The sequence below is a fragment of the Zymoseptoria tritici genome, chromosome 7 (genome assembly GCF_000219625.1).
Source record: "Zymoseptoria tritici IPO323 chromosome 7, whole genome shotgun sequence".
Taxonomy (NCBI): Eukaryota; Fungi; Ascomycota; class Dothideomycetes; order Mycosphaerellales; family Mycosphaerellaceae; genus Zymoseptoria; species Zymoseptoria tritici.
In genome coordinates, this window is record NC_018212.1 from 1,841,695 (window position 1) to 1,863,833 (window position 22,139).

At 54.0% G+C, this 22,139-nt stretch overlaps 6 protein-coding genes across 6 annotated transcripts; 3 read left to right on the forward strand and 3 right to left on the reverse strand.

Moving 5' to 3' along the window:
* Positions 1-4,361: 4,361 nt before the first annotated feature.
* MYCGRDRAFT_100839 (uncharacterized protein) lies at positions 4,362-5,666 on the forward strand (the record flags this gene model as incomplete). Its single annotated transcript, XM_003850764.1, has 2 exons — positions 4,362-4,733; positions 4,788-5,666. The coding sequence occupies 2 exons, from the start codon at positions 4,362-4,364 to the stop codon at positions 5,664-5,666; spliced, it is 1,251 nt and encodes a 416-aa protein (XP_003850812.1).
* A 989-nt stretch (positions 5,667-6,655) lies between these two features.
* MYCGRDRAFT_94650 (uncharacterized protein) lies at positions 6,656-10,549 on the reverse strand (the record flags this gene model as incomplete). The annotated part of the gene is made up of 10 exons (XM_003850985.1): positions 6,656-7,004; positions 8,234-8,242; positions 8,608-8,765; positions 8,834-9,094; positions 9,407-9,434; positions 9,588-9,739; positions 9,931-10,122; positions 10,177-10,355; positions 10,429-10,453; positions 10,505-10,549. The coding sequence occupies 10 exons, from the start codon at positions 10,547-10,549 to the stop codon at positions 6,656-6,658; spliced, it is 1,398 nt and encodes a 465-aa protein (XP_003851033.1).
* Positions 10,550-11,784: 1,235 nt separating this feature from the next.
* On the forward strand, positions 11,785-12,821 carry MYCGRDRAFT_100840 (uncharacterized protein; the record flags this gene model as incomplete). Its single annotated transcript, XM_003850765.1, has 2 exons — positions 11,785-12,606; positions 12,672-12,821. 2 exons carry the CDS (start codon positions 11,785-11,787, stop codon positions 12,819-12,821), a joined length of 972 nt encoding a protein of 323 aa, XP_003850813.1.
* Positions 12,822-13,220: 399 nt separating this feature from the next.
* On the reverse strand, positions 13,221-14,376 carry MYCGRDRAFT_117746 (adenylate kinase 1 ATP binding protein; the record flags this gene model as incomplete). The annotated part of the gene is made up of 3 exons (XM_003850984.1): positions 13,221-13,687; positions 13,742-14,277; positions 14,337-14,376. 3 exons carry the CDS (start codon positions 14,374-14,376, stop codon positions 13,568-13,570), a joined length of 696 nt encoding a protein of 231 aa, XP_003851032.1.
* A 346-nt stretch (positions 14,377-14,722) lies between these two features.
* Positions 14,723-15,796, forward strand: MYCGRDRAFT_44611 (uncharacterized protein; the record flags this gene model as incomplete). Its single annotated transcript, XM_003850766.1, has 1 exon — positions 14,723-15,796. One exon carries the CDS (start codon positions 14,723-14,725, stop codon positions 15,794-15,796), a length of 1,074 nt encoding a protein of 357 aa, XP_003850814.1.
* Positions 15,797-18,501: 2,705 nt separating this feature from the next.
* Positions 18,502-21,387, reverse strand: GHY (glycoside hydrolase; the record flags this gene model as incomplete). The annotated part of the gene is made up of 4 exons (XM_003850983.1): positions 18,502-18,686; positions 18,816-18,846; positions 18,976-21,125; positions 21,286-21,387. The coding sequence occupies 4 exons, from the start codon at positions 21,356-21,358 to the stop codon at positions 18,502-18,504; spliced, it is 2,439 nt and encodes an 812-aa protein (XP_003851031.1).
* Between the last annotated feature and the right edge of the window lie 752 nt (positions 21,388-22,139).

Consider the following 22,139-nt stretch of genomic DNA (forward strand, 5'->3'; position numbering starts at 1 on the left):
CTAGTGTCTACGGAGAACCTATACATTTACCTAGGTGTGCTAGTAGGTGTCGATACGAAGGAGCAGCTCGAAGCCTTCTAGCAGAGAATAATCTAAAAGTACGTAGATAGGTCGGATATGTAGCTTAAGTTGTTCCTCTCGTTAAAAGGACGAGTAATAGTAGCGAACTTAATGCTTGTGTCTATTTTACGCTATTACGTTAAATTGCTTTATGTCCCCGCGGACGTCCGCAAACGGCTTACGAAGGAGTATTACCGATTAGTATAGAATAACCGCTTACGAGGAGCTATAAAGGGCCTGCACGCCTACTATGTCCTTAAACACAGAGGCATTAGTTGCTAGGACCTCGACTCGATAGTCGACGTATCTGTCGTATCTATAGCTATCCGCGCTTCGACTAACCCTAACCTCCCCTAGGTTCGAATTGCGACGGAGATATTAATTCGGTGTATAAGGGGCAAGCTAATATCGGCGGCGTTAAAGTACCCGTAGTTTCAAAGGTAGTCGACAGCTATACGCGCGCTACTAGGCACATTCGGCTCCTACTAGCTCGCATAGAGAAAGATGCACGTCCTCTACCTAGAGGACAGCATATTCTAATTTAAGCCTCTAGCAACACGAGTAGACGTCCTAGGTACACCGATCTTCTATTACCTACTCGCTAGGTCGAGGGAAGGACATAGAGCGCCTAAGTAGGTAGCGCGAGTTTAGCTAATGTTTTAGGAAGTAGGAGTACGCTAATTAATTAATTTATAGGACGAGGAGGCCTAAACTTTTGTCGCACCGCTAACGTTTAATAGCGTATAGAGTAGACGTGCCCTCGTTGTAGTTCAGCGGTTTATTAATAGCCTTCTAATTAAGTACGCCTCTACGATACGAAGGCACCGCACTATTAGTAAGGTGTATTATAAGCCTCTCTACGGCGGCGGTGTGCTAGTCGCAGCCCTTCGTTATAAAGGCGGTCTAAAGAACGAGGACGACCTAGTCGAACTAAGCCTATTTTAGACCGGCTTCCGAACGATGTACTAAGCGTTCCTAGAACGACGGCTCTCGACGACCGACTTTACCTTTAAAGTCGTTAGCACGATAGCGGCATATAACAGGCTAGCTCCTAGTAGGGAGTTAACCGTAGAGAAACTGTAGCGTAGAGTAAGGGTGCTATACGGTGTCCTAAAGACCGGCGACCTTATCTAGCGTCTCCTTTATAGGGAGGTTAGGACTAGCCGGCGGCTTAATTAGATACTAGAGGAGCAACAGTAGTGCCTAATTAACACGGCTAACCTTAAATGTTCCTACATTTAGATAGACTATATAGTAGCGAAGTCCGTCTAGACGGAGGTACTGTCACAGGCTGTGCCTGGGGCATGGGCTTGGGCTGCGCCAAGCCTTTAAAAGTGGGGCGCAATTTCAGAACACCGTTCTGAAATTCTTGTCTTTAGCCCAGTGGTAAAGCGCCCCACCCTGAACCCCAAGGTCGCCAGTTCGAGCCGGAGCTACCCCCGGCCGGACCCTGACAGGTACGCCTAGTATAGTAGCGAATCGCTAATAAGCTCTAGGTACTACCGTTCTTTAAGTTTACTACATTAAAGGAGTTAATTAGTCTACTAGCAATCGGACTACCCCTCCGAGGGCTAGATAAGAGGCGTTAGCTTACAATCTGCTAGGTCGCCTTCTAGTTACTATAGAAGTGCTACCTATCGGTACTCCTTTAGCGAGAGGGCGAACTATTAGTAGGAGGAGTTAGCGAAGGGTTACTTTATAGAATCGCTAAAACGCTATATCTTTACCGATAGGGCGGCAGCGATATCGGAGGTTTATAATAGTAAGCAGTGTCCACCGGCAACCTTTAAAAAGCTATAGGGTAAGGAGGCTAAAGGCATAAAAGTATCAAAGGGCCTACTCTGCCTCTAGCATATAACATTAGACGCAACGAGTAAATTAGTGCCCTAGTTCCAGGGCGTACGTCTAACATAGGCGATTATACTGTGTTCGTGCTACGTAACGCGCCTACCTAATAGGGTGCAGAACGCGAGGCATTAGTTCACCCCTACCATAGGGTAAGACCGGCGCGTGTGGATATATAAAGGTTCGATTCCTTTACCGTGCTCCTGGAGGCATATTACCACCGTCGGGGCCTCCGCCGAATAAACATAAACAACTGCACCGCACGATGTACCAATGTTCAGGCTCAAGGAAAGCTGCGGTAGCAGCAGAGTGACCATGAGCTGCATTTCATTCAGAGAGGAATTGAACCAATCAGAAGATGAGGATCTTTGCATCCGCCGAGAAACGTTTCCCGACATCATCCTTCAGTTCGAAAGCCATAGTATTTCGAGGCATGCTAGGATTCAAGAAGACCGTTCTTCTCGCGTTCATCGCGTTCATCGCGGTCACCGTTACCGCACTGGATCCTGCTTCGGGCATGAGTCTTCCCAAAACGCCACATCTTCGTTGTACTGAAACAGCCTCAGACATACTCCGGTGGGTACTGTTCACACCACGACGGCTACCGGTCCTTCCAGCTTCCGTGCGACGCTGTAAGACATACTGGACGGTCCTGCCAGTGGTCTCCGCGCTGACTTGAACATTGACTTGAAGAGCGGTCCCTGCGTTGTCACAATGCAATGCACTTTCGATTGGAAAGCGGGCAACGCAGCTTACCACTATGATGTGGAGCAATGCGATGGCGGCGAGGAGCGACGGGTGAAGTGTGAGATCGGAAAGTGATAATAGCGACATCGTCCGAGTCGATCGCAATGATCATATAGTGGTAAGGGCAGGAATGTGGCCAGCGATTCTGTCACGCAGGACATCTTGCGAGCGAGATGAGGATCATGTCCGGAAGCATCTTCGGCGAATAAGGCATCATGATACCCATAGTTGACGAACTGCTGCCATTTTGAGGTCACATCACAAGTCGGCCCGTGGATGTCCTGGAAGGTTGCTCTTGTCAGGCTGTTGTTGCTAACGTTGCGATAGCCGCCGTGATGATGAACGGCGTGCAAAGATTGGATGACGGCTGGCCAGACTTCCGGATCTCTTCCAAGAGATAGTCGATGCATGCGATGTCAATCAACCGGTAGGCGTTCTCCGACTCTGAGTTCAAGTTGGTAATTGTACTCACCTGATCGTGTCCATCCAAGGAGGTCGCATAACCTGTGCGCTGGCAGCACGGTGCCGTCAATATTTAATTGAATGCCTCAGGCAAGAGGGCTGACGTAAGGATTCCGATTCCTCGGGCTCGGGCTTTTCGCGCAATTCTCCGACTCCTCCATCTGCACGACAACGACAGCGACCGACCGCTCTGGAGAGCAGCTCATACATGATAGCCTGCATGCGGCTTCAAAGCGACGTTTCGATTGCCCAAGCTGCCGACCGAGATAGGCGATTGCTCCGCGCCCCGAAAAGATGCAGTCCGCGAGGCCACTGCCGCCTTCTCGACGCACGCGAACAATTCTCGGAAGGCTCGCGACTCAAGAGATGGGGACGTGGACAGAGGTACAATGCGGAGGCTGGCGGCATTGCAGCGCACCTTCAGGCTCAAGTGCGGCCATCAACCCGAGCTTGCTCTACGGTGTGCTCAGTCGTTGTGTGAAGCTCGTATCTGCCTGAAGAGACGTGGTCCATAGCATGGAGCAAGAGTTGGTTTGGTAACGCAGTCGTGGACCTCTAGCCGATATGTCTGTCGGAGAAGATCTGGCCGAATGCTGCACTATACCCTCGACTGTTGTTCGGGACCGGAGAGTCCTCATGGTGCTGGAGTCCTTCCCTTTGCAAGATACTGTACGGCTTGATGGCTCGCGACGGCCCCCGCTTTGTGCTCAGGTCAGCAGTCCACTGTAATCAACGGCGGGCCCCGTGGCGAAAGCTGCAGCCTTTCAAGGTGCAGAGAACCGGCGGTAGGTGGTCGCCTTTTCCACCCATCGAACTGTCACGACGTGACTTTGCATGAACGCAGGAAGTGCGTCCCTCTTCCGCAAAATCGCACGCTCGTCGAAGCAGGTAAATGGGAAGCTGTCCACCCTTCAAGACGAGCCGGACGAGTGCCGCTGCAATGCTGCTTCGACAGAATAGGTAGGCACCGCGATCATGGAACTCAAGCGGTTGGCCACATGGAACTCAAGCAGTTGGCCAGTATGTGCGATTTGATGGTGCTGGAGGTGTAGGCAAGTAGGGTGCTGGAGGTGTAGGCAAGTAGAGGCCTGGCAGGAGCTGCTGATCGCTTCTCGGTAAGGTACTCCGACAGCCAACGTCCCGGCAATGGCATTGACTTTGAAACGGCGGGGTAATGTGGCGGGGTGATGGCTCCTAAAAGGCGATTGACAGACCGGTCAGACGTTCGACTCGACCTCACCTCCTTCATGGCGACCCAAGAAAGGCCCACTCCAGGCGACGACGGGGAAGTGCATGGTCCCGCCTTTCTTACCGGCTATCCTCACATCTCATACGGCCTCTCCTTTCCAGAAACGTGCTTGAAGCACGTAACAAACACATTCAGTGCCTCTCGAGTCTACATCATCGCATCGGCTTCTCTTTCCCGCAACACCGACTATGTCAAACGACTCCAGAAGGCTTTGAGTAACAAAGTCGTCGGGACTCGCTATGGCATGAAACCGCATACTCTCTGGTCAGAGATTCTTGAGGTCACGAAAGAAGCGATCGACCTCAACGTCGACCTGCTCATCACACTCGGAGCCGGATCTCTGACTGATGGTGCAAAGGTTATCGCCCTCGTATGTATAGTTTTCTAGGCGACCGTTGAGTCCAGCGCTGAACCTAGCTCCCAGGCCATATCCAATAAAGCACAAACCTTTTCTGATCTGGATGCTCTCCACGCCGGCGACGACTGGACCGCTCAGCGGCATGATCTTCGACCACCGACGATACCGATAATCTCAGTCCCGACATCCCTCTCCGGAGGCGAATACTCCTTCCTCGGCGGCGCCACCAATGACCAGACACATCACAAGCATGGCTTTGGTCATCCAACGAAAGGTCCGGCCCTGGTGATCCTCGATCCGACGCTCACAGCCACTACTCCGCCTTCTGTCTGGCTGCAGTCTGGCGTGCGAGCGATTGACCACTGCGTGGAGGGATTGTGCTCCCTCTCTTCCACACCAGCCAGCGACGAAGCGGCGGAGAAGGGTCTCAAGCAACTTGCACCTGGCCTACTGAAGTGTCACGCTGATCCTCAGGACGTGGAAGCTAGACTTGCGTGTCAAATGGGAGTCATCGATGCGATGGCCGTTGTGTTCCAGCATGGCGTACCGATGGGTGCGTCACATGGGATCGGACACCAACTAGGGCCCCTGGGAGTCGGCCATGGCGAGACGAGTTGTGTACTCTTGCCGGCAGTGTGCAGGTACAATCTGTCGGTCAATGCTGATAGGCAGGAGAAGGTTAAAAAAGTGCTTTGGGGAGAGAAGACTGTTGCAAAGCTGCTGAAGGCTAAAGGGTTGGTGCAGAAGGATGAGTTGGCAGCAGTGTTGGATGTTTTCATCCGAGAGCTGGGATTGCCGAGGACTTTGAAGGATGTCAATGTTGGGATGGACAAGCTGGACTTGTTGGCTGAGAACTCGTTGAAGGATCGCTGGTGCAGAACGAACCCGAGGCCGTTGAGGGAGAAGAAGCATGTGTTGGTGATTTTGGAAATGGTAAAGGGTTGAAGAGGGTGGACCACAGGAATGGACGAATGCTGTCGATCAATTCCGTCAAGGTACTTACCTCCGTGCTTCCGCTCAAACTGCACCAACTAAGCTAATCAACTAAGCTAATCGAGCGAAGCATGTAAGGCGAGGAGTGCGCGGAAGGTTGGTGAGCTCGGCATTGAAATCCGTTCTACGACAACGACACGGTCCCATCGGTACTTTGGTTCCTTGTTATCGCTTGCATTTGACTATGCAAAGTGCACCTAGGTACCTGTGCAGTTTGAGCGGAAGCACGGAGGAACCACGCCATGCTTCCCATCCTCCCCATTTTGCTGAGACCTGCTAATTGACCAGTATCTGCCGGTAGAGCGCCTTCCAAACCTACCCGTTCTCTTAGGAGGCCGGTGTTGTAGGCATGCAGCGCCATCCTACCATCGAAGACGCACAGCATGCTTTGCTAGCATAACCGCTCTGCCACCAGCATGTCCTGCCGCACGCACATGCTAATCGCTGATCAGGTTCCACACTTCCAGTCTGGGTCTTCCGATCTAGCAGACATTGTAGTGATCTCCCGAAAATACCCTTGTCTTCAGGAGCAAGCAGTGCCATTCAAGCTGGTCTAAACAATAGCTCTGTTGGCCACAACAATGACCACCGGGACTCGACAAAGGCCATGCCCTACACTGCAGACTCCTTTCTCTTGTGCCTCTTTGTCAATGGACTATAATGCCAATGTTCCTTGTCAAGTAACGCACAAGCGTCTTGTGTCCATCTGTTCTCACCATTCGCTGTTTGGCATTAATATGACCGCTTCATCACCAACAAATCTTCTTCTCTCCTCATCTTCACTCTACAGACCATCTCGAACACCAAGTCCTCACCAAGACCTCCAACTCACAGCTTTCTGGCAAAGCTACAACCTTGTTCACCACATCCAACAAGTTCTGTTCCGGCATCAGATCTTCTCCTCCACCACGCTTTCCGGTAAAGCTCAAACCCCACCCCAATCAAACAACATCGACATGGTCAATCCAGCTGCAATTGCTCGCGCCGAGCGCTGCATGGTCCAGTACGATCACGCATACGATGCAGTCGTCGACATGCGGATACTCGTTGACCAAGACGAGCAAGTCCTCAACACAACTTCCCAGGCGTGGGCTGCGGAAATGAGCCTCTTGGAAACCGCGATCGAGGTCTTTCGCAGCTCTGACGATGGCATCCGCAGTACTACACAGGACTCCCTCATCGCGCTGGCTACACGAACCAGCCATCTTGAAAATACCATGGCTGTTCTTAACAATCGTTGGGAGATTCGCGTGGCTCTTCTGGAAGACCTCGAGGCCGAACTCGACGTTGCTACAGTCCGCATGGAGTACTTCATGAATCTAGCGGGAGGCGGCGACGGCGGCAATGACGATGCGCAGTTCGATCCTGACCTCCAGGACGAGGAATGATCGAATCTACTTGGAGATCGGCCCTGAGCATGGCCTTAAACTGCTCCAAGCATCGCACTGCCTGGTTGCAGTGTGAACAATGATGCGAAACTCCTGCCTGGAGCGGGAGTTATAGCCCGGTACATGGCTCAAAACTGTTCCAAAATCGCTTGCTCGGTAAGCGTCCACATGACGAGAAGTCCTGCCTGGTTTGCAGTGACTAGATCCTCACCACTCACGATGTATATACACAACACACAACGAATTATACACAACAACACCAACGAGGTGCTAGTCCCACAAGGGCTGCGACATTCTCATGCCGGTTCTCGGTGGTCTTGCCGCTCTCATGCACGAGGTCGATGAGATGCTCGACCCGACTCCCGCCGAGGAAATGAAGATGATCATCTCTCGCCCCGGCCAGGGCCGCACAAACATGACCGGCCGAACATGACTCGGCTCGGCCAATCCCACAAGAGCATTATCCTCGCCGAGATGTTCTCCGCTACCTTCAAGCCGGCTGCTGGGTCTTCGATGAGTCGCCCTGATCGCTCGCCCGGCTATGGGCCCTGACCAGGCCGGTCGCACAAGAACATGCGTCTGGCTCTGGCTGTGGGAAGAGAGATGATTACCATCTTTCCGGCCATGAAGACTTGCCACGCCGCGCTGAAGACATACTATGCGTTCCGCGCCGCACTCAATACGTACTATGTGTTCCGTGCCGCACTCAACACATACTATGTGTTCCGCGCCACGCTCAATACCTACTATGGGTGGTTTTGTCGCTGGAAGATATCGGCTAAGAAGACCGCACTCTCATCTTCTGCAACTCCACGCTTGCCTCGACTTCCTCATAAACATCGAGGAGAAGGGCCGCACTCCCACAGCTACTTTCCGGCTATCTACCAGGACCACCGGTAAGTCTACATCGGCCATAGGTATGGTTTCTCGCTCGAAAGGCCACGATGACGGCTACCAGCGTGGAGATAATGGACACGACTATATCGAAGAAATCTTCGTCCGTGGAGGCATGTGGCCTTGTTCAAGTATGTCATCAACTATGCTCTTGCGTTCGTGCTCGGGGTGTTTAGGTCGCTTATTGGCTCTCTCACCTGTAGCATATATCAGATCAACATATATCTTCAAACTCACCGTCTGCTCCTAATTTTCACTTCTCACATGATTATACCTTTCATGTTGTATTGAATTCTCCACGTCTCCTGCTAGTCCATTGCTGGTTTGCCTTTGACTTCCGTGGGCGGGTGGCCCTTCCCGACGATCTCACAGGCGAACGAGAGACTCCCGATCGTGCTGTCGTTCCAGGCGAACGAGAGACTCTCCAACGTGCTGTCATTCCAGACTATCTCATATCTCAGAACGCCGCCAATCGCCTGTGAGGCTCGCAACCACTCATCAGTAAGTCGCATTCACCAATTTCATGTCTCTCTCCCGCGAGACCAGACCGAGAAAGTCTTCTGCTCGCACTCCCATTCCTCGCCCTGCTCGCTCATCCTCCTCGCACATACATCGCAGGTCTCGCCCTCTTTCGATCCATCCGCGCCCAATTCCCGATCAAATATGCCGTAAGCAAACTCACAATCCCTCCGATGAACTGAAACCCTGTATCAATTTCGAATTTCGTGTCGCGGATGTTGTCCTGGGTGTGGTAGAGCACTATGAGATTCTGCGATTGCAGGTCAGCATTCCTCCAACCATCGTCTCAAAGTCACATCCAAGGGCGGTGGTACTTACAATCCCGCCAGCAACATAAAAACAAGCAGCCAGCACATCAAACGCCACGACCACCAGAACATGCACGTCAAACCACATGTCCAGTGCACCGACCGCGAAGTCCAGCATCCCGAATGCGCCCGCGAAGATGGAGTAGATGAGAGACGGCGGGAATCGACCAGACGCACAGCGGTAGCCAGCCGCGGCACATTCGTCGAGCTGCTTTTCAACGCGCCAGTAGAGCCACGAAGATAGGGCGATTACTACGCTTGCGCAAAGGAACTTGAAGCCTTGTCGTTAGATGGCGATCATTTTGTTGATAGTTTGACTGATGAGTTTGGTGGGCTACATGCCTGGATAAAGCGGGCGCCGGCGTCGCCTTGCATAATGAGGGAAGGGTCCGGACGGCGAAGCTAGCGTGGTTTGGACTTCGAGTGAGTCTTTGAGGTGAAGAACGGACAAAGGTTTGCGATCTTGTGGGTCTTCAGCAGCTCTGGTGGTGGACCAGGTATCTTGGCAGGAAGTCCAATATCGAATGTCGGTGAGATCGCAAGAGAGTTCAGATTGCAGTGCAGCCAACTTATCAGGTCGTACCGTAGAAGGGATGATTAGCTGGTCAAGGCTGTGCATGTGAGCAGCAATGCAGGTGTCTTCACCAGCCAGAAGGATGAAAGGAGGTCGGAAGAGACAAAGAAGGAAAATGCAGATCACCTGCCTGTATAGACACCTCAAGCGAATTGAGGCCGCTTGAGACCAGCTTGGCACACAGCCACACCGAGGTCCACAAAAGGCGTCGCTCTGCTGCCTCGAGATGAGTGCAACGATCTGGCGGAGAATCGTGAAGTTATGAGTATGTTGAAGTCGTTGCAGGATCATGCCGCTTGTGGGTGGCATGTCGCTAGCGCTGACGTTGAATTTGTGGTATGACTGCAGACCGCAGAGCAGAATGAGCAGCGCCAAGGCCAGATCGAGTGTGTTCTCACAGAAGCGCTTTGACATACATTCGCTCCGCCCTCCCTGCTTTCCGATGCGTCCCATGACCACAAGCCACTATCCATTGCGCCGGTGTGTTTCGCCGTGTGTCTTGACTGCTTCACTTCACCTCAGATGGCGCTGACGCTGCGACCGGAGGAGCGGCGCAGGAGGAGCACCAGAGCCACGGCGGCCAGGGTAGCGATGAGGCCGATGAAGTGGAATGTGATGTTCGCTTCGACCCGAGAGCTGCGTCCGCAAAGGAAGTCCGGATCCAGCGAGTTGCAATTGACGAAGGGATGGCGCTTGGTCGAGTCGGAGTAGAGGACGGCGAGGTTCTGTAAGAGTGTGTCAGTTTGAGAGCTCCTCAAGAAGCGTCGAATTGAACCTACGGTACCGCCCGCGAAGTAGAAGATGGCGGCAAGCGCATCGATCGCGAGCATGATGTAGGTGGCTTCGCGAGCAAAGACCAGAGCGGCCATGCCGAGAAGCGAATCGAGGATGCCCAAGGCGCCGACGAAGATGGAGAAGCGGGTGGAGGATGGGTAGCGACCGAGTGCATTGTTGCACCCTTCCCAGGACGTGGTTGTATTTGCAGCGCGCCTTGAGTGGGCCAATCTCGCCCGCGAGTGAGATCGAGGTACCGATGATGACGGCGGCGGAGATGAGCTGCGCATGTCTGTCAGATGAAGTTGAGGGTGGCGGTCTCTGCAGCCATACCTGGAAGATGCGCGCAATCCATGCGCCGAGTCGGAAGCCTTCCATGGCGAGTTCGAGTCGATGAGTGGTCTGATGTTTGGAGGTTTGAGGGAAAGTGTTGATGTTTGTCTGAGGTTGGCAGATGACGGACGAAATGAGAAGGGAGGAATTTGGGAATCCGAGCAAACGAAAGCGTTGCCGCCGACCTGGAAATACTCAAATCTTGATGACTGCCCTGTCCCGCACATGAAGCCGTGCAACGCAGTGACACGTGCCAACTTGAGGACAGGCAATCAACTTCTACTGTCATAGACAAAGACCTTTGGTTGGTCGACCGTCGACGGCGCAGCTCGTGCTGCCTGGGTTTGGACAGTCGAGTGGCACAATGTTGTTTCAGTAGCCGCGGAGCAGATTTACCACAAGTCGCCGCGGTTTACGGCACAGGCATTGTAGAGCCTGACGGGTCTGGCGCGCGGGAGAGACATGGCGATAGTGAGATGTGCCTTTGCCATCGCAAAGGACGGTCGCATGTCTTGTACCCGACGACACCTCTCTCTTGCATCACATCCACGAACCTCTCCAACTGTGAAACTTCTCCCTGGGCAAAGTGTGGCCTCTTACGCTGTGCGTAGCGCCCTCGTGCTGTCTACCGATCGTCCGCCCTCGGGCTTGCATCCTGCCCGAGCCGTCCTTCTCCTATGCATTCCTCCACCTTTGTCATGTTTTGAAATTTGTCTTGCTCACATATGCCTTGCGGTACTGGGACGGCGAATGTCGACTGCACCGGCAATCATCAGATTCGTTCCAGTGGCAGTTCTGACCGTAAGCGAGGCTCCCAGCAATCCTCTTTGACGTGGCTACGTCGCCGCAGATTGTGCCGGGCCATCGAGAGGCTCCTGGATCCATACGATATCGCTGTGCGATGGTGTCATGACCGACCGAGCATGCTGGACAGCCAGCGGAACGGAGAGTCGCGATAAGTGGAAGCAGCGGAGACGATGAAGTTGTTGAGAGTTGAGCGTGAGGACCACAGACGAAAGACGGGAGCTCTCGGTGGACTCCGAAATCTCGTGGCTCAGCAAATTCGGTAAGGGGTCATCAATATGTCTCTTGTGATTGGCTGCTCCACAAAAAGCCGTCAAGATAAGGCTTAAACCGGCGCCGGAATAGCATCTCGCTGGGGCTCACCCGACCGACATCACAGTGCATTGACTTTTCGGTCCTCGAGAATTTCCTTCTTTTATTCATATACCATCACACCTCCTCGCTCCTCCTTCCTACTCTCACACCATTTCGCCGACATGCATGCGATCGCACTCACCTGGAACGAAGCTCTCAGCGGCGTCTGGGGCTCCGTCTCGCTCGCAGCCTGGATCTTCCTGCTCGTGCCGCAGCTTATCGAGAACTACCAGCAGGGTCACGCGGACGGCATATCGCTCACATTCCTCTTCATCTGGGCTATTGGCGATGTCTGCAACCTCGTGGGCGCTCTCTGGGCTGGTCTCGTCCCCACCGTTATTGCTCTCGCCATCTACTTCTGCTTCGCCGATACCATCCTGATCCTCCAATGCCTGTACTACAATTCCAGAAAGAGCCGAGCACAGAAAGAGACGAGCGGAGGAGTGATCGCATCCACGGGAGCGAGCGAGCAGTCGCCCCTACTCCAGGGAGACACAAACAAGCACGCCGCCCGGCCCAGCCGTCGCTTGACCGATGTCACAGAAGAGAACATGGGCCTCCCGGGAAGCCGGCGTCGCAGCAGTGCTTTCTCTTCTCGCCGCCACGACCACAATGACAGCCTCTCCCGCGTTCTCGAAGAGCCCACGAAGACTCACTCCACTGTCAAGAACACCGTCTCCATCTTCCTCGTCATGGCCGTAGGAGCCGCAGGCTGGGCGATCGCATGGAAGACGGGTGCATGGAGACCTTCGACAGTGAGTGGAGATGGAGGTGACGATCACACACCGATTGGAGCCGAGATTCTTGGATATGCCAGTGCTGTGTGCTACCTCGGAGCTCGCATCCCACAAATCATCAAGAATCAGAGGGAGAAGAGCTGCGATGGGTTGAGCTTGCTGTTCTTCTTGCTCAGCTTGTTGGGCAATTTGACATATGGTGCAGGAGTAAGTGACACAAATTCGAAGTACCTGCGTTCGGGAGGAGTACAATGGCTGACATGCGTACACAGATTCTGTTCCACAGCGTTGAGAAGCAGTACATCATCACCAATTTGCCGTGGCTGATTGGATCTCTTGGAACCATGGCTGAGGATGCGATCATCTTCATCCAATTTCATGCCTTCGGGGAGAAGAAGCAAGATACCAGTGCTGTGGCTTGAGAAACCTACACACATGCACACACAACCCTCGAAGAGTCAGAATTGGAGCGAGCCGGCGAAAAATCCAAAGTCTGGAGCCATGCAAAGGCAAGTTGCGCGACGAACGATCTATGGCATCCAGGTCTCAGAGCACAACCTCAAACGGCGATGCCCGTACGCTCGGACGGCTGCCCTGCCCAGCACTCCCAACGCGCCGACTCTGCATTCTGGACTACTCTACAGCCATCATGTTGAACAGCCCTGCTGGCTCGAGAGGTCTCAAGCAAGCTTCCGTGTCCTGATGCACAAAGTCGAGCGCATGCGGACAGCAGCCCTGTCTTTCGAGGAGGCTGCTTCCCGACTTTTCTGCATACAAAGCTTGCTGCATTCCACATCAGTTGTCGCGGCTGCTCTGAATTTCAGCGCTTTCCACGCCTTGTTAGCGAATGCCATTGATGCCGAGATCTTCCGCAGCGCAACGTTCAGGCCGAAGTTCAGAATCCGCACGGCTGCACCGCGTTCGGGCTACATCACTCTTGAGAATTGTATAAGGTCAGGCTGAGTGGCATATGACGACCGCAAACTTGAAATGGCACACTTTGTCGAGATCGTTCGGCGCAAGAGCACTCTCATTCCATTTTAGGATCTGCCGCATTGGAAAGGCGCGCTTCCGCAGGCTACTCGTCCCAGTCCCAAGAGTACCATGCAGACAGGCTCGAACGTGTCAAAGACTTCATTCATTCACGCTTTTGGGGACTTCTCCCGGATCAAATCACAAATTCTGCCTCCGTTCTTCCTTCGACCATAGCCCTCTGCCACAGGCCGCTTGCCTGCAACGTCTTCCTCATCTGCTCGAGATTCTCCTCCTTCGTGCCGTTCACATCCAGCTGCAACTGCGTTAGCATCCATTCCTCGACCCGCAGCCACGCCAGCAAACTCACCTCGATCAACACGCCACGGTCTCGATACGCATCCTCTACCGCCCTTGTCTCGGCCTCGTATTCCGCGAATCGCCTCTCGAACTTCTCCCTGCTATCGTTACTGTCACGCCCACGACCCAAATACCGTGCCTCTGCATTCTGCTTCGTGACTCGCAAGCACACCACAATGTCTGGCTTTGGGAGCACGCCTACATCTCCTCCATCGGGCGCCGCGAGCGGCAATTGATCCTGAAACGGCCACGAATCGAAAGTCTCCAGCTGCTCGACGCATCTTGGAAAGCCATCGACCAGGATACCTCTCAACTTCGGGCCATCCTTGGTCAGAGCGTCCTTGATGGCCTGCTCGATGAACGGATTCAGATCGTCAGAACTCAGAAATCCTTGATTGTCCAGCTTGTCCTGAATTTGCACGGCGAGCGGTGAAGTGCGATTTTCACGCATCCAACTGCGCAGCCCATCGCCGACAGAGTAGTGGGAGAGCTGATATGTCTCGCCGAGGTGGCTGCAGATGGTGCCCTTACCGGCGCCGGGAGCGCCTGAGAAGATTGTCAGCGATTGCGAAGTGTGCCATCAAATGGTGGGGATTGAAACGGACCAAGCACGAATATGACTGCGAATGGGCGTGTTGCGCTCATTTTGAGTTGAAGTGTTGATGTGGGCTTGCTTGCGATGCCGGAGTGAACAGATATGGAAAAGTGATATGTTGACTCGCGCACACCGCTTGTTCCCTGCAAGCCAAACGCTGCCTGCCGCCAAACTTGCACGGACAATGCCAGCAAGCGCAAGAACGAAACAGGCAGCAGCCAATCACTGGACGCTTCTTTCTTGCTGTCAGCAGCAAACGCGAGCAAATACCAAAATGCGGTCAAGTCAAAAGCTCAGATACCTCAACAACCTCACTCACTTCCTCATCTTGCAAACACTCCTCACATCTCTTCCAGCGAGTCAGGCTTACGAATCTTTACCGCTACGAACCTCAAGATGGCCGTCTTGTTGGCGCACGGAACAACGGTGGTGTTGACTTTGATTGCCATTATTTCCATCGTGTTCGCACTCAAATGGCTCAGACGCCCTCAACCAGGCACAGTCCCGAAACGGAACCGTGACAGCACTTTGGCTCCATTGAGCGGCTCCTCGGACAAGCCACCCGCCCCAGTGTCCGTCAACTACTTTCCATCTCGCAAATGCAACTACACCTGCGGCTTCTGCTTCCATACCGAAACCTCCTCATACGTCCTACCCATTTCAGAAGCGAAACGCGGCCTCCGCCTGCTCGCCGAAGCCGGAATGCTCAAGCTCAACATCGCCGGTGGAGAACCTTTCCTCTACCCAAAGCTCCTCACCGAACTCCTCCGCTACTGCAAGGAAGAACTCCGCATCGAAAGCACATCCATTGTGACCAATGGCAGCAAAGTCACGGAGAAGTGGCTGCGCAATAACTGCCATTGGCTAGATATCCTTGCCGTGTCGTGCGACTCTTTCAACCCGGAGACGAACAAAAAAATCGGTCGTGGCGATGACGGAGGAAATGTGATCCGGCTCTTCCAAATCGCAGAGTGGTGCCGAGAGTACGGCATCAAATTCAAACTCAATACCGTCGTCAACATCCATAATTGGGACGAAGACATGGTCGAGGAGCTCGAGCGCGTGGCACCATTTCGATGGAAGGTCTTCCAATGCCTGATCGTCGCCGGCGAGAACGATGATGCGACCAGGAAGAGGGATGCAAGGAACTTCTTGGTGACCGAGGAGCAGTGGCAGACGTTCTGTGAGAGGCATCGACACTTGCCGTTCTATGTTCCGGAGGACAATGCTTCCATGGCAGGAAGCTATTTGCTTTTGGACGAGTACATGTGCTTTCTGGACAAGGGTGAGGGCATGATGGTGAAGAGTGAGTCGATCCTGGAGGTTGGAGTGGAGGAGGCAATGAGGCAAGTCGTTTGGGACACGAAGTCGTTTGTAGACAGAGGAGGGATTTATGATTGGGGAAGGGAGGATGGGTCGCAGCAAAGTGGATGCGGAGGTGGTGAGAAAGCCAAGAAACTCGATTGGTGATTGGGCACTGTACGGCCAGCAAGCTTCCACTCGGAGGTGCGGCGAGGGACTGATGTATGCCTTGTCGAAGGCTGGCGCTGTCAGCATGCCGCGAAGGGCTGAGAAAGAATGTTTTAAGCAACCTGGCCTCTTCCGTGATCTCGCTCACATTTCTCTCCACGACTCCGACCTTGGTGACTTGGACTTTGCGTTCGAGCTTGTGAGCGACATGATCATCAGGAAGTGCGACAACCAGTCACTGGACATGTTCTCGTGCCTACAAACGAGGCGACCACTCCTGTGCGATTGAGACCTTTGAGCCTGGCTTCAAGGAGATGAAACCAACCGAGGCCGGTAGAACTAGGTGTCCCTGCCTTGCAAGTTGCAACTTTTGCTGCGCTCACCTGCTGTATCCTGCATACAGGAATAGACACTCGTCATCGAGAATTCAAACGTTGACCTTTTAAGGCAGTAATCGAGGCAGTGATCGAGGCAGTAATCAAAGGCTTCGCGACGAGCTGACATCGGCTTGGACGGGTCGGAGACTGGGATCAAGGACTGGTCACTAACTGAGGGACAATGCTGGAAATCGAGGGGTCTATTGATATCCTCTCTCTGGACAGCAACAATCGACACTGCCTCAGATGTGCGTCACCGTCGCCGGGATGCATTGATGCCAGGTGAGATTTCGTCAGCGTCATCTCTGGCGTGGTACAAGATCCTCGATTCTGTCTGTCGTCTCCCCTTTCTCTTCCCACGGTTTTCCACCCTTGAGTTTCCAACACACGAATTTCCACGCAACGACTCTTCACCACCTCTTCACCACTTCCATCAACCACCAGGACGATCCACCCTCTCAGACACGATACGGCATCATCAACGTCACTCCACCAACATGCAGCTCCTCGCCTTGGGTACCCTCATCACCATGGCACTTGCCGCAGCCGTCCCTGATCCCAACCCGAAACCGTTCCCGTCAGCCTGCACGATTTGGGACTGCGCACCGGAATGCAACCACGTCTGCAGCGACCCTCAAGGTGCAAATGGAGGTGGAGGGGACTCAGGAGGTGAAGGAGGTGGACCTCCCGCTTAGGTTCATAACGACTTTGCCACCGCCGTAAGATTCCTCTGTTCCGCCACTGCCTGGAGAAGAAACCCGTGCTGACGTTGAGGATTGTATAGGACGAGCCGTGTTGCTGCCGCTGACAACGACCGTGGCTTTGTCCACCTTTCACTCGTAAGCTCTTTCCCAGTCCTTGATCCGATCAAGTAGACTGGACAGCCGCTGACCTCGGTGAGGCGTTGCAGATTTGGAATCGATCCTCACCCACGTCGCTCGCTTGACGCCATCTGTTTTACAAAACGCAGCGTTCAATGCTGCTTTTCCGTCCTTCGCTTCGATGTCCGCCTACGGGCGTGTCCTAGATTTCTTTTCAACTCCGGCCCTGGATGTGTATCGGATTCCCTCTTGTTCAATTGCACCCCACCCGGCGAGAAGGAGAATGAAATGGGGAGTCTGCGGCGCGCGAAAAGCTGGCCACTACAGATCCACGACGAATCTGCACAACGGGGTTTCTATACGACAGTCGCAGACATTGCAGCTCGACGACTTCGTATCATCAAATACTACTCTCTTTTTCAGGTGCACATGTCGCCGACGCCGGTGCTTCTGCTTCGCCTCTGAAGCTGCTGACGGACTTGCGAAGCTTCTGCTTTGTATGGTCGATCTCATTCACCCTCCTTGCGTTGCATATCTGCCATGCCATTGATATCGAACTGATGCATACAAAGCAACAGTCCCAAATCGCATCGGAGGACCAGTGGCGTGTTCGCTGAAGAGACATGGTAGAAGTCTATCAACCATGGATTCGAGTTTGGTTCTGCCGCTCAATAATTTCCGGTAGCTTTTTCGAGCAGCGTCAGCAAACTCTGGCACTTCTGCAGAATACAAGGTATGCCCCACTGATGTACGCCTCGAGCGTCCGTACAGTATCTACATGCTCGCGGAGGATGTCCACAAGCATGTCTCCCAGTCATGACGACGGCGATACCAGGCAGCCACTCCTCGCCGAGACCGAGACCGGGCCAAGGACTTCCTCTCATCTCGAAAAGTTGGCATGCGATCGCAAAGAACGTCTGCGTCGCTTCCTCTCATTTTGCATGGCCATAGACTATGGCATCACTTCGGAGACTCCTGATCAGCTCACGAACGAAGACTTCTGCTTCTTCGTGAATCTCGGACGACGATGCTTCCTCCGCCGAGGCCAAGATCGCCCTCTACTTAAAGCAGACGGTCTGGGATATCTTTACTTGACGCCCGTGGATATCACAGTCGATGATCCTGTAGTCCAAAACGGACTGATGCAGCCCTCCATGGAACTCGGCGTGCCATGCTCAGCCGTCGTCGTGACGCTGCGACTGTTCCTCCGGTCGATCAATTTCTGGCGCACTGGATACACATCACAGATCGAATGGTTGGCCTGCAAGACAGGAATGGATAACCTAGCCGCTCGATTCTGGATGGAACGATGGGTCGTGCTGTCGGCGCTGTACAAACAGGCTCACACCACGCAGACATTCTGCGACTTCCTGTGCGACCGTATACTAAAGGTTCAGCGGCTTTATTTCAGCCAGATCCGCAGCCCGCAGGAATACTACTTCACCCCTCGCGGGAGTAGACTCAGAATGAATGAGGTCTTCTGCCTGGACGACGAGCGCATGGCAGGTCAGAAGCCGCTGGACGAAGAAGGCGGGCCTGGCACTGTGAAGGATCTTCGGCGAGCGTCGTTGATGGCGGACCGGTTTTCACCAGCCATGGAAAGTGATCCGTTGAGCCTCAAGTTGGTCAGGTTTTGGACGAAGACACGGGACGGTCGCCGGTACGATAGCGTAGTATAAGGCTTGATCACCGCTGCCCACGATGGTTTATGAAGGTGCATGCTTCGAAGTGGTATTTGTGGTGACTCCGGGCAAGGGCTAACGGATAACGTTGGCCCGGCGGATCTCGAGCTGGTATTGTGTCTGGCGGAATCGGACATACGGACAGCGCTCACGAAGCGGAGAATGGATCCCTGGCACGCTTGGGATAGTGAGGCATCGAGTCGTATATGCAGGTGCTTCAATCATGCGTTATCGCATCCCTTCATTTTCTTCCTCTCATACAACTTTCGATCTGATCATCAATGCTAGACTTTCCTTACCCAAACAACTTTACTCTGATAATCCTCCGTCTTCCACCTCGGACTCAGTCCCTGGCTCATGTACGTCGCACCAGTATACGTCGCATTGTCCCAGTCATTCGTGTACCTCGCCCCAGCATCTAGTCCCACCAATCTGACCGGTGGCGGAGACGGCTTAATTTTCGCTTGTTGTTGGTACATGAACACCGCCGACTCGGACTTGTCCTTGCTGACGAATTGAACCGCCGGCCAGTTCGATTCCTGCGGGATGGCGAGGCGGTAAAAGTCACCTGCGATGACGAGAGGATTGAGTTGACGCCATTGCTCCATGATGCCTGGGATGGCGGCTGTCTCTTCAGCGGAGAGTTCATCTGGATTCAGCTCGAAACCGAAGGATCCACACATGAGTGCGACATCCGCGCGATACTCGATGGAGATGTTGCGGTGGGTAAGACCATTTGGTACTGCGGAGATGTGACAACCCATGGCCGAAGGCGGATAGACGACTGACATGCCCAGCTGGATGGTGAGGCGGTCGGAAGCGTCGGTGTTGTCGGACGTCCACGATTGCGGCCAGTAGTGGAGGATACCAGGGTCGAAACGACCGCCACCGGAGGCGCAGCCTTCGAAGAGGACGTCTGGGAATGTGGTGGTGAGATTATTGAGGATGTTGTACAGGCCGAGCATGTAGGTATGCTCGGCGGATGGGGTTGGGAGCTCGTGCATGCCGCGGTTGTTGTCCCATTTGACGTAGGAGATCGGTGCGGAATTGAGGATGCGGGAGACGGACGTGATAATGAACTCTTGGACTTCGGGGAGGCCGACGTTCAGGACGAGTTGGGAGCGAGTGAGAGAGCGAGTATAAGAGCCGGAGTGCAGGGCCCAGTCGGGATGTTCGTGGTAGAGAGTGGAGTTGGGTGAGATCATTTCCGGTTCGACCCAGAGACCAAAACGCATGGAGGAGGAAGAGGAGGAGGCGTTGGCGACTGTGATGTTGGAGGTGATTTCGGTGATGAAAGGGTTGAGGCCGACAGGGAATTTTGCCGGGTTGGGAGTCCAGTCGCCTAGGCCGAGGGTGTCGTTGTTGCGAGGATATTCCACGCCAAACCATCCGTCGTCCATGACGAGGAGTTCGATGCCGAGATCGGCAGCCTCACCGGCGAGAGTCACCATGGCGGTGTCGTTTATGCCGAAGCCGAGACCCTCCCAAGAGTTGAGGAGGACCGGGCGAGTCTGGTTAGTTTGCTTCGCGCGGGAGAGGTGGTTGCGGTACAGATCGTGAAAGCTACGGGACATGCCTCCGAGGCCTGTGGAGGAGTAAACGCCGACTGCTTCCGGTGAGGTCCAGCTTTCACCGGGCTGTACGTGAAGGCTGCTGTGGAGAGGATTCATTCCGAGAAGGACACGCACGAGGCCACTGGAAATGCGCTCAACGGTGGCGGCAAAGGAGCCGGTGTAGATGAGATTGAATCCCCAGGCTTCTCCGGTCGTCTCGGTAGTGGAGGGCGACATCAGAGCGAAGAATGGGTTGTACAGATGAGAGGAGTATCCCAGGGAGCTCCGGAATCCAGTCTCGCCAAAGTCCACCTTTCGCTTGATGCGATTGCCCTCATGGGACCAATCTCCATGAAGCTCGAGCATTTCAAGATCCAAGTTCGGCAGATCCAGACTGAAGCTGGCCGCACGCTCGATGATGATCTCGCCGGAGCCATTATTGGTTATCTGGAAGCTACGTGCGATGGCGTTGTAGGCAGGAAAGACGGAGTAGGAGAGAGCTGCTCCAATGTCCGAGACGTTGTCGTAGAGTTGAACGATCAAGGTGGAGACATCGCCTGCTTCGCCGTATGTTGCGGGAAGACCTGGAAGGTCTGGCTTTCCCTCAACGATCCGGTGTGATTGGTAGCGAAACTCGGTGACTGTGGTTCCGTTGGAGTGTTGAATGTGGATGGCCGGTAGCCGCACGTCGCTGCTGCCGATGTTGGGGAATTCTCTTCGCTTGATGCTGAGGCCGTCCAGCCAACCCTGAGTAGAGATCCAGCCGGGAGTGACGAAGTCAGTGGAGGGACCGCCAAAGTGGTCCGAAGTGAGGTCCAGAGTCTCCGGGTCGACGTGGAAGAGGTAGGAAGCGTTGTCAGCTGTGAGGGTGAAGTTGGTGCCTTGGGCGTTGATGGCTGGAAGATTGAGTCAGTCAGGTATTCACCAAGAAGATATATGCGTGTGCGAAGCGGACGGCAGCGGTCAGAAAGTGGTTCTTGGTCCACGCCGTCGTCTCGTCCATGCCGTTGTCTTCAAGGCAATATGCTCATTCCCGCCTCTCCGCAAGATACTCACCACTCTGTCCCAGCACGCCACCCACCAGTACCGCACCCGCCACAAACGTCGTCGCAGTCGTCGTAGGCCACATGATTCCCGCGGTATAGAACAGGAAAATGCAAACGAAGAAAGCACATCCAGCAATAGTAGCAGCGACCCTCCCGGCTATATACTTTGTGCCGTGTTGGGTCGCGCTACCTCGTTTTCCACCGCCGGCCGGAGCGGTCAACCATGCTTGTTCTGCTGCTTCTTCCGAACTCGTGCGCCGGCCTGGTTCGTCTCCACTGTTCTCCGCGCTACTCCTCTGGGGTCCCCGCTTTGGAAGCTGCGAGAGGATATGCCAAGTCGGCATGTGGAGGAGACATTGGCGCTGAATGAGGTTCGTTTGCGGCTTTGGTTCGACGGCATTTCCATCGTGGTGCTGGAGACTTGACGAAATATTGACGAGTCAGGATCCCTGCCACAGAATGTTCTTCGCTACAACAAGGATGCAGTGCCGTCACAGAAATTACGATTCATCGATGACGCTGTTGACCCGAAAAAGGGATTTCCTCAGCAGGCCGGGATGTGGAGGCGGAGTCGAGCGGAAACTCGAGAGAAAACTGCGGAGAAAACCCCTGTTCAACTGGAGGAATGATTCGAGAAGAAATGGGTGACACTACGGATTTCCCCTCTTCAACAACAAAGCTACGTTGGGTCCGTTCCAATGACTTCCCGCTGCCCTGGTCATATTGCAAGATCCTTGCATGGCAAACAGGGCGGGAAGGGCTGTCGGCAGCAGACTCCCTTCTGCACCTCGCCGTACTCCCACCAGAATGCTTCCGGAACGGGTAAAGTTCGTGGCAGAGCTGAGCTTGAGATCATGGCGATGG